Raw genomic sequence first — 11,389 nt, forward strand, 5'->3', positions numbered from 1 at the left:
TTTCTAATTCTCCACCTCTCAGAGATGGGACTATTTATCTAAGGGCACCTAACATTTTTAACTTGCAGATACAAGTGCTATGGTTATCTGACCTGGATCCCTGTTTCCAAAGCAGCTCCATTTTCCAAGGATCCCAGGATGGATATGCTTTCTCTTTCATGTCCCTGTTTATCCCAGAGTCATTCTGCCTTGTTTACTTTTTCCTGGGACTACACTGTTTTAGAGGATTTATTGCACATGTCCCCAGACCGCTCACTGTTACATAGTTGCACAATAATTGGCTTTGTTAGACACTTTGTCTTTTTTTTTTTTTTTAACTTGTGCATGATGTAGCAAGCTGGTAATGGAATTCAATAGGAAATTATACTGGTATCTAGGAGATGTGAATACTAAAGGCAGTTTTTCACCATATGAAGTAATTATATTAAAAAGTCCTATACATTAAACATTACTAAACCTCTATCTCCTGTTGTTCTTTGCTGAGAATTTATCAACTGCGCTAATCTCAATGAGGGTTTCCTAGGTGGCTCAGTGGTAAAGAATCCATCTGCCAATGAAGGAAATGCTGGTTCAGTCCCTGAGTCAGGAATATCCACTGGTGGAGGAAATGGCAACCTACTCTAGTATTTTTGCCTGGAAAATCCAATGGACTGAAGAGCCTGGCAGGCTGAAGTCCATGGGATCACAAAAGAGTTCAACATGATTTAGTGACTAAGCAACAAATCTCAGTAAACTGTACTGTTAGAGAGCTCATTTGCATTAAAGCCACAATCCTGTCTTCTCTGGGTCTAATTCATTCTCATTATGTAAAGAGTCTACTTATTTGATATAACTTTACCACTCATAGAGTTTACTTACCATGCATCCCAAGACTCTTGAAAAAATGTCTGAAACTTCTATTTCCAGGAAACCAGCCCCAGCCATCATCTAGGGCCTTATATTATGTGGGGATATTCTAAGAATTCTCTGTAGAATTATGGTCTCTATCCATAATTTCCTGCAAGATTTGGTCTCCTTATCACCACTCTAAATGCTTCTCCTCTAGTCCCACCATATTCAAACAGATCAACTTTCATTTGTAGACACTTCCCGCAATTAGACTAGATCTGCATTCAATCAACTGCACGCGTGCTCTTGATCCTAGATTTGGAGAGTCTCTCCAAAGCCAACAGCTTTCAGACTTAATGTTCTTCAAAATCTCCTGTAGCTCCTGTTAAGACACAGGTTGCCAGTCCATACCTTCAGAATTTCCGATTCACTAAATTTGGAGCAGGGTCCTAATGCGTGCCTTTCTTATGACTTCCCAATTAATGCAAATGTCACTGGTAAAGGAATTACACTTTAAGAAACACTGCTTTAAGAACATGAACATTGAAAAAAATCTTTTGGTTGGATTTGCCTTATCAAATTGCTCTATGGTCTGCACTTCTGGTGAGTGCTATTGGACAATGTAGCTATCATAAACACCTTTAACATGTTACCTTAAAAACCTAGAGCAGAACAGGATTGCAGCAACTTTCCTTTCCTGAAACCAGCCTTGAATGTTCTTATCTGTCTACAGCTAAAAGTGCTTTAGAGAAACTTTCAATCCATTTCACTCCTTTTAGTTAAATGAAAAATAAAAATAAAACAAGGGAGAAATAAAGGTTTGCAATGCCTTTGTTCCCCCCAACCAAGTCTAGTTCTCAGCAAGATACAGGAAAAGTCCTGGGTGGTGCATTCTATGGAGCTTACAGCAGTGCTATGATGTGTCAACTTGGATAGTCTAAACTATGGTTTGATAGGGGAAAATTGTCCCTTCTATTCCTCTTGAGTTCTTATGGCCAGATGAATAATAAAATTGGCACATAAAGATTAGGAGAAAAGGAAACAAATTTAATCCATGCACACTGAGGTTTTGTAGAAGTAGAACCTAACAAATGGCAAAGCAGGAAGTTTTTATACATTTAGAGAAGGAAACTAAATTTGTGAAGAATTGATAAGACAAAGAAACTTGAAATAATTAATGAGGAATCTAAACAGAGTGTGGGCTTGAAGTAGTAAATTAGAAAAGGAACAGCATTTCTTTATACAGGCTTCTTGGTTGGCCCCAACATCCTGTCTCTGGTGAGGAGGTTGTCTTTTTGACATGAGAAACTTATTATTTGCTCTCATGGAGGGAGAGAAGAAGGTTAAAGTATATATCTTTCCTTTTTTTTTTTTTCTTTTTGAGATCCATCTTTATTATTTTTAATTTATGTATTATAATTGGAGGCTAATTACTTTACAATATTGTGGTGGTTTTTGCCATACATAGACATGGATCAGCTGTGGATGTACATATGTCCTCCTATCCTGAACCCCTCTCCCAACTCTCTTCCCACCCCATCCCTCTGGGTTGTCCCAGAGCACCAGCTTTGAGTGCCCTGCTTCATGCATCAAACTTGCACTGGTCATCTATTTTACATATGGTAATATACATGTTTCAATGCTATTCTCTCATATCATCCCACCCTTGCCTTCTCCCACATAGTCCAGAAGTCTGTTCTTACATTGTGTCTCTTGCTGTCTTGCATATAGGTTCGTTGTTACCATCTTTCTAAATTCCATATATATTCGTTAATACACTGTACTGGTGTTTCTCTTTCTGACTTATTTCACTCTATATAATAGGCTCCAGTTTCATCCACCTCATTAGAATTGACTCGAATGCGTTCTTTTTTATAGTTGAGTAATATTCCATTGTGTATACATTACCACAACATTATCCATTCGTCTGCCGATGGACATAGAGGTTACTTCCTTGTCCAGCTATTGTAAACAGTGCTTCAGTGAACTTTGGGTTACATGTGTTTCTTTCAATTCTGGTTTCCTCAGTGTGTGTGCCCAGCAAGAGGATTGCTAGGTCATATGGCAGCTCTATCTCCATTTTTAAGGAATCTCCACAAAGAATTGATGCTTTTGAACTGTGGTGTTGAAGACTCTTGAGAGTCCCTTAGACTGCAAGGAGATGCAACCAGTCCATTCTAAAGGACATCAGCCCTGGGATTTCTTTGGAGGGAATGATGCTGAAGCTGAAACTCCAGTACTTTGGCTACCTCATGCGAAGAGTTGACTCATTGGAAGACTCTGATGCCGGGAGGGATTGGGGGCAGGAGGAGAAGGGGACAACAGAGGATGAGATAGCTGGATGGCATCACTGACTCGATGGACGCGAGTCTGAGTGAACTCCGGGAGTTGGTGATGGACAGGGAGGCCTGGCGTGCTGCAATTCATAGGGTCACAGAGAGTCGGACACGAGTGAGCGACTGAACTGAACACTGTACTCATTTGCATAGTGGCTGTACTAGTTGCATTCCCACCAACTGTGTAAGAGAGCTCCCTTTTCTCTACATCCTCTCCAGCATTTATTATTTATAGACTTTTTGATGGCTGTCATTCTGACTGGCATGAGATGGCACTTTATTGTGGTTTTGATTTGCATTTCTCTGATGATAATTTTAAGTATCTTTTCATGTGTTTGTTAGCCATCTGTATGTTTTCTTTGGATAAATGTCTGTTTAGTTCTTTGGCCCATTTTTTAAATTTCACTGTTTATTTTTTTGGAATTGAGCTGCATAAGCTGCTTGTATATTTTGGAGATTAATTCTTTGTTAGTTGTTTCATTTGCTATTATTTTCTCCCATTCTGAAGGCTGCCTTGTTTATAGTTTCCTTCATTGTACAAAAGTTTTTAAGTTTAATTAGGTCCCATTTGTTTATTTTTGCTTTTATTTCCATTACTCTGAGAGGTGGGTCATGAAAGTTGAGAGAGTCAATTCCAAAGCAGGTTGATAAGAGGTCCAGGGTACCTGAGGAGGAGAAAGAGGTCTAGAGCTCTAAAGGAGACAGGAGTCTGGAATTCTCAAGGAGAAGGAAAGGACAAACTTTTTTTCTACATCCTTAGTCTAAGGATTCCCTGGTGGCTCAGAGGTTAAAGCATCTGCCTGCAATGTGAGAGATCTGGGTTCGATCCCTGGGTCGGGAAAATCCCCTGGAGAAGGAAATGGTAACCTACTCCAGTATTCTTGCCTGGAGAATCCCATGGACAGAGGAGCCTGGTAGGCTACAGTCCACAGGGTCACAGAGAGTCAGGCACGACTGAGAGACTTCACTTTCACTTTCACTTTAGTCTTAGTAAGGATTGTATAACAACAATGTATCCTGCTTGAGGACACATTTCTCCTTCTTGAGAAATTTCAGACTAATCCTATTATCCTAAAATGTATATAATGGGATTGGGTCTGGTAAGATCTTTCTATTATTAACTCTAATCCTGTCATCTTAAAATGTAAATTCTGGGAGGTCTAGTAAGATCTTTACAACCTTGAGACATTCTTTTGATTTATTGTAATAACCAGTTGAAAAAGTATGTAATTCCCTTTCCAAAGACTAGCGAGGGGGGCATCCTCTGTCCCCCTTCTGATGTTTATGGCAGAAGCTTTCTATCCTTTTTCACTTTAATAAAACTGCTACACAAAAGCTCTTGAGTGATCAAGCCTGGTCTAGATTGTTCTCTATGTTTGGGAGTTTCTTTCTGTTTTGCTAGTCATTCATGATATTCATTCATGATAATTGATAACACTGTATTTGCCTTTCTCTGCTTTATTTCACTAAGCAAAGTACCCTCCAGGTTGATTGCAGTAAAAAGTTCAGAAATATTACATGTTAAGGTGATATTTAAGATAATGAGTATGTCAAGTCCCTTGCAACAATACAATACTATTTAAAAACAGGCATAGAATTAGAGAAATAAAAAATTGAAACAAATACAAACCTTCCACAAGATAGAAAAAGTTTACCTTGGATCATTCACAGAAAAATTTTGTCTGCAGTTAGCAAACATGAACACATATGTAAAAATTATAAAGAGACCCATGTCATAAGGGTGGTGCTGTTAAATAGACATAGAAAGAGCTATCTTGGCTTTCCCCTTTCTAGTTGACAAATCAATGAAAGTGCAATCATATTTGTTCTTCATATAAGCCAGCACATGCAACACACACTTCTTCATGGTCTCCACAGTTCATCTGGAGATACAACTGGACCTTGGGTGGTTGGGCAAAGGTATATATAATCGTCCTCATTGTTCACTTACTCACAGGTACATGATCAAGACTTATAACCTATGAATGTCTTCCACACAGGCATTTGGCCACCTTGATTTTTATATCCTTTGTCTTCATGCCATATATGATGGGATTGAACATTGAGGGTAGAAGAAGGTAGAGATTGGCAAGAAGAATGTGGGCATGAGGTGGGATATTGTGACCAAGGCGGTGGGTGAGAGAAGAGAAGAGTGCGGGCACATAAGTGATAAGGATGACAAAGAGGTGGGCTGAGCAGGTGTTAAGGGCTTTGCAGATGGCATCTCGAGAATTGAGACGTATCACAGCCTGCAAGATGAGACATAAGTGATAAGGATGACAAAGAGGTGGGCTGAGCAGGTGTTAAGGGCTTTGCAGATGGCATCTCGAGAATTGAGACGTATCACAGCCTGCAAGATGAGACCATAAGAGAAGCCAATGAGCACTAAATCAAGCCCCACCACAAGCAGAATCACAAACAGCCCAGGTTAGGCCTGGTGTCATCACAGGCCAGTTTCACCACAGCCATGTGGTCACAGTAGGTATGAGGAATGACCATGTGGCAGAAGGTCAACCTTTGCAGAAGAAGAGGCATGGGCAGGATAAGAATCACCCCCTTGGCTAAAGCCATCAGTCCCAGGCGTCCAACTAGGGAATGGCTCAGAACTGTGTGGTAGCGTAGTGGCTCACACACAGCCACATATCGGTCAAAGGCCATTGCAACAAGTAGGGCTGATCGTACCACGGATGTTCCATGGATGAAAAACATCTGAGTGAAACAGGCAGTAACAGCTATGTCCCGATCATTGAACCAGAAGAGGCAGAGGAGCTTAGGCAACAGAGCTAGAGCGGATATAATGTCAGCCACCATCAGCAGAGCCAGGAGCAGGTACATTGGTGTGTGGAGGGTGGGCTCCCTGGCCAGTATGTAAAGGATGGCGCCATTGCTGGTTAGGATAGCCAAAAACATGGAGAAGAAAGGAAGAGATAACCACAAGTGCTGTGCCTCTAAGCCAGGTATGCCCATCAAAGTGAAGGTCATAAAGTTGGAGCGGTTGAAGACAGCATAGTAGAAACTGGTGGTGGTTGATAAAGGAAGTTTTGACACTTCCCAATGAGACATGGCAGTGTGCTGTTTTTTCATATCAGTTTGGCTTTCAATGACTCACTTGAGTTGGGGTTCAGAGAAAGATGGAAGAGTACCCCTTTGGAAACATGGAGTTTTCAACATGGCTTCAGTTCTATCACAACATCATTTTCACACTCACTTCTTTATGAGCCTCAAGCTTCTTTTCTGTATAAGGAATGTTGTAAGGACTTTGACTCTCACCTCTTTCAGTTCAGCAATTCTCTACATCAAAAATTTTGTCTGAAATTCTGAAAGAATAGGAGAAAAGATTTTCAACCTTGATTAAAAGATGGAAGAACATGATAGAAGAACTGTAATATTCCCATTGGGAAGCTTCCTACAGAGAGGAAATATGCTTACCCTTTATTGCAAGAGTGATGAGTTGTCGGGAGTCTCCATGTTCTTTATGTTATCCTTCTTTCAGAAATCTAGTCTCTGGTTATGATTCTGTTCTTCCCACTGGATTCCTCTGTTTGTTTTTTTTTTTTTTTGGACAAAATGTCATAGATATGTTATCTAAATGAAGACAACATCAGCTTGCTCCTTTTGTAGGATAAGCCCTGACAATTGGATTTTCTCTTTTTTTGTAATGTGTTTGCCTTGAGCTTTGATTGTCTAGGCATACACTTCAGAGATGGCTATCTCACATAAACACCTTGGCAGCCAGAGGACTAGATGAATAGGGAGGCCAGGTTCCTTTATTTTAGAGTTCTTGGTTGTTTTTGATATCTGGCCATTTGGGTCCTTTGTTTTCCCTATCCCCACACTTTAGATTTCTGCTCCTATGTTTTATTTTTTTATTTTATTTTATTTATTTATTTTTTTGCTCCTATGTTTTAAATTCATCAACAAACAGTGAGCCTACAAAATCTTAAGCCCACACACTTGACTCCAATAAAAGAAGAACCCAAGATCTAGGTGCTACTCATGACCTCACTGTGTCGTCCCAAGTTTGCTATATAATTTCTAGCATTTCTTAGTAATAAACATTCTTCTCCTTCCCCACTTGCTGCAAAGTTTCCTGATGGCTATTGCTGAGGGCATCTTCCATTTATGCCAAGAGCTACAAGGACAGGTCCAGCTACCACACTGGTTATCCACAGGTAGTGTCAAGTACAAAACAATCTCCTACTCTCTCTCTCAAGCTATGTATTTATGCACTTGATGGACAGTCTTCTGTGGTTTTTCTCCTGATTTGTGCATCTTTCTTTCATTACAGTCAGCCCTCATGAATTGCCTTTAATCATGACTAGTTTAATTCAAATTAGTCCACTGGGCTACTAATTTATTCTTCAGCCATATCATGAAGTGTCTGAAGCATGATCAGTTTGTTCCTGCTTCAGGGTATTTGCCCTTACTGTTCAACTTCTCTGTGTACTTTCACATGACCCACTGCCTACCCTTATGTAGGTCTGCAAAAAAAAGAAAAAAAAATACTGGTTTATTAAACTTCTGTTTTTATCACAATAACTGTATATCATCTTCTAAAGCAGCCATTCTTCTCTATTCCCTCTCCTGGCTTATTTTCATACTTCATAGAGTCAAAAGAGTGGTTCCCAGTCTTGGTTGCATATTAGGAGAATCTGAAAAGTTTGTAGGCTTCTGATTCCTAGGAAACTTAGGTATATTAAGGAATAGTGAGAAATTCAGTGTGACCTTGCTATCAAGTGAGTGGAGTTCTGGAGACAAGGTTAGAAGTGGATCTATGACTGATAGTTCCTATTACCTAAAATGCTTTCCTAAAATTTACCTAAAATTTCTTTCATTTTTTCCTGAAAACTCAAGAATTATCCTCGCCTCATAGTTACCTTCCCTTTCCTCCTGTTGCTCACATCATGGGGTGAGTTTAGTTGCTAAGTTGGGTCCTTGCAACCTCATGGACTCTAACCTGCCAGGCTTCTCTGTCCATAATATTTTCGAGGCAAGAGTACTAGAGTGGGTTGCCATTTCTTTCTTCGGGGGATCTTCCTGACCCAGGGATCAAACTCTGGTCTCCTGCATTGTGGGCAGATTCTTTACCAACTGAGCTACCAGGGAAACCACATCATGCTTCTGTCCATATCTCTGCCCTATTGTGTAGCATTTAAGCTAAGTTTTCTTTTCTTAAGCAATTTCTCTACTTAAGTAATACATATTAAGTATATTATGGGCCAAAACTATGGTTTTTCCAGTAGTTGTCTATGGGTGTGAGAGTTGGATCATAAAGAAGGCTGAGCACTAAAGAACTGATGCTTTCAAATTGTGGTACTGGAGAAGACTCTTGAAGGTCTCTTGGTCTGCAAGGAGATCAAAACAGTCAATCCTAAAGGAAATCAGTTCTGAATATGCATTGATGCTGAAACTGAAGCTCCAATACTTTGGCCACCTGATAAGAATAGCTGACTTATTGGAGAAGACCCTGATGTTGGGAAAGATTAATGGCAAGAGAAGGGCCAACAGAGGATAAGATGGTTGGATGGCATCACCGACTCAATAGACATGAGTTAGAGCAAACTCTGAGAGTTAATGAAGAACAGGGAAGCCTGGTATGCTGCAGTTCATGGGCTCACAAAGAGTCAGACACAATTTACTGACTGTATGATAACAATGAGCTGGGACTTATAAATCAGCCCTACATGCTCATATATAAATACATTTCTACATTATTTGAAAGCCATCTGATTCTTGAAACTTTTATTCTGTTACCTCCTATGTACCCTGTAAACCTGTTTACTTTTCTGAAGTGAGGCACTACTTTCAGATATCTGGGGTAGAGGTTGCTAAGTGACTAGCAGATGAATGGCCAGTTCAAAGTAGTGGGTGCTACAGATGGAAGGCACTTACAGAAGACAGTCTGATTAAAAGAAAGGGATTTAGGAGTAGTTCTAATGATTTACATCAGAACTTACCTGAAAAAGTTTTCCCATAGTCTTACCAGCTTCGTTTCTTCTGATAACCAGAGCTTGTCATTCCAAAGTCACAGTTTGAGTCTGCCTATTTCATGTTTCATAGAACACTATTTTTCTTTTCGCTGAGTCAATTTTAGCCCCTGGGAAAGGGATCCATGCCAGCCTGGGTCTCCTCCTGTTTCTTTTTCTTGGGGCACAACATATAGCGTCCTTTCTACATGGACTAAGGCTCTGACACAATATAAGGAAAATTTTGGACTCTATGATTTCATCATCCAAGATCTTAGGTACAGCCTGATTCTATAGAGATCAAAGAAAGAGGGAGGGTTAAAAAAAAAAACAAAACAAAACAAAAACAAACTAGTTCATTAGAGTATCCCACTGGGCTGGATTCATTCAAAGAACAACATAACCTGAAAAGCAACTCTCAGGGGAAAAGAGATAATTTTGACCATTCCCAGTTTTTATGTAATGTTGGTTTTGTATGACTTAACCTCAATTTGGTGGATGCCTACAGATAGAGCTTTAGCTTTTTAATATAGACTTCTTTGCTATTTCTTTAAAAAATATTTATTTTTAATTGGAAGATAATTCCTTTACAGTGTTGTACTGGGTTCTGCAATACATTAAAAGAATCAGTCATAGGTATCAACAAGACTAAGCTCATTCTGCTCACCACATAAGAGGCCAATGAATTGAATCAGAGATGAAATATTGAGGCAAGGAATACTACTTCATCCTGAGCCAGATGATTAATGTCGCAAAAAAAGCATCTTATTGAGGTCTAGAAGTGCTCTTTCTTTATGATCAGAGATGGAAGGGAGGTGAGGAAACAAAGTAAAAAGGCCATGAATCTTGCAAATATCTCCTAGAATGGCAAGCTTTAGGCAGGAGATGTGTTAATTCCTTCCTTCCTGACATCCACAGGTGGACAAAGTCCTGAACCAAGGCTCTTAAGCTTAACACCAAGGCAGAGGGGCAGGATTCTCTGAGGTAAGTCATTATATATGATTATAATAACAAAAGCAAGTCAAAGAAACTGTTCCAACTTGGAGTCTGAACTGACTTTTCCTTGCAACAGGTATGCATACATATGTTCCCTCCCTTTCAACCTTCCCGCCAACCTGCCCCTCCACCCCGCCTCTCTGGGTTGTCACAAAGCACTAGGATGAGCTCCCTGCGTCATACGGCAAATTCCCGTTGGCTTTCTATTTTACATACGGTAATGCATATGTTTCAGTGCTACTCTCCCAGTAGATCTTTGAATAAGGCCATGCTTCAGATGATAGTAGTCTAACTCACATAGCCCTTGTACACAACAGTGCTGTGGTGGCTCAGTGGTAAAAGAATCCATCTGCAATGTAGGAGATGTGGCAGTGATCTCTGTGAGGCAGCAGTGAGTGGTGGCAAGAAGCGAGAGATTAAATCCTTGTCCAGTTGTTGAACCTGGGTCCACCTGGATGAAAACCAGGAATCCTCGCCACCAAACCAACAAGGGCTAGAAGCTAGAGGCTAATTTTCCCTGGATCTTTGCCCCCAGAGAAAAATGCAGTTATCATGAAGACAGAAACTGTAAATGCTGGTACAAAGTTTATTATAAGAGACACAGCACAAGAGCAAGTAGGAGAGCACACAGAGAAGCAGTTTGTTTAGGTGAAGTAGAAGCAAGGCAGAGATGCATACCTGGAGAGAAAGGGTGTAGGTGTCCCCTCTAGTGAGGAAGAACATAGCAAAGAGACAGTTAAGTCTTTTATATTGAAGGAGGAAACAGACAGAACAGGCTCCATCTTGAAAGCAGGCCTCCATCTTGGGCCGGACTGTGGACTTTGAGCTATATGCCCAGTATCTATGGAAGCAACATACCAACTGGAAAACCAGACCCCCTCAAATGGAAGAGCCCCAGGGCTTATACCTAGACTCTCTGTAGCCTAAAAAAAATACCTTAATTATCTGTGTAATCGAATACAGTCATAAATTCTATTATGCTTATTGAGGTATGACCACAGACCTACTGATAACTCTCCATTGTTAACTACCTAGGCTTGTTGCTACTGCTGCTGCTAAGTCGCTTCAGTCGTGTCCGACTCTGTGTGACCCCATAGACGGCCGCACACCAGGATCCCCCGTCCCTGGGGTTCTCCAGCCAAGAACACTGGAGTGGGTTGCCATTTCCTTCTCCAAAGCATGAAAGTGAAAAGTGAAAGTGAAGTCGCTCAGTCGTGTCCAACTCTTCGGGACCCCATGGACTGCAGCCTACCAGGCTCCTCC

The 11,389-nt window shown here is 40.5% G+C and overlaps 1 protein-coding gene across 1 annotated transcript; it reads right to left on the minus strand.

Moving 5' to 3' along the window:
• Nucleotides 1-5,143: 5,143 nt before the first annotated feature.
• On the minus strand, nt 5,144-6,227 carry LOC128061009 (olfactory receptor 52P1-like). The gene is given in 3 exon segments (XM_052653370.1): nt 5,144-5,413; nt 5,515-5,591; nt 5,594-6,227. Coding segments are annotated over 3 exon segments (981 nt in total).
• Between the last annotated feature and the right edge of the window lie 5,162 nt (nt 6,228-11,389).

This window comes from Budorcas taxicolor, chromosome 15, assembly GCF_023091745.1.
Source record: "Budorcas taxicolor isolate Tak-1 chromosome 15, Takin1.1, whole genome shotgun sequence".
In the NCBI taxonomy this organism is placed as follows: domain Eukaryota; kingdom Metazoa; phylum Chordata; class Mammalia; order Artiodactyla; family Bovidae; genus Budorcas; species Budorcas taxicolor.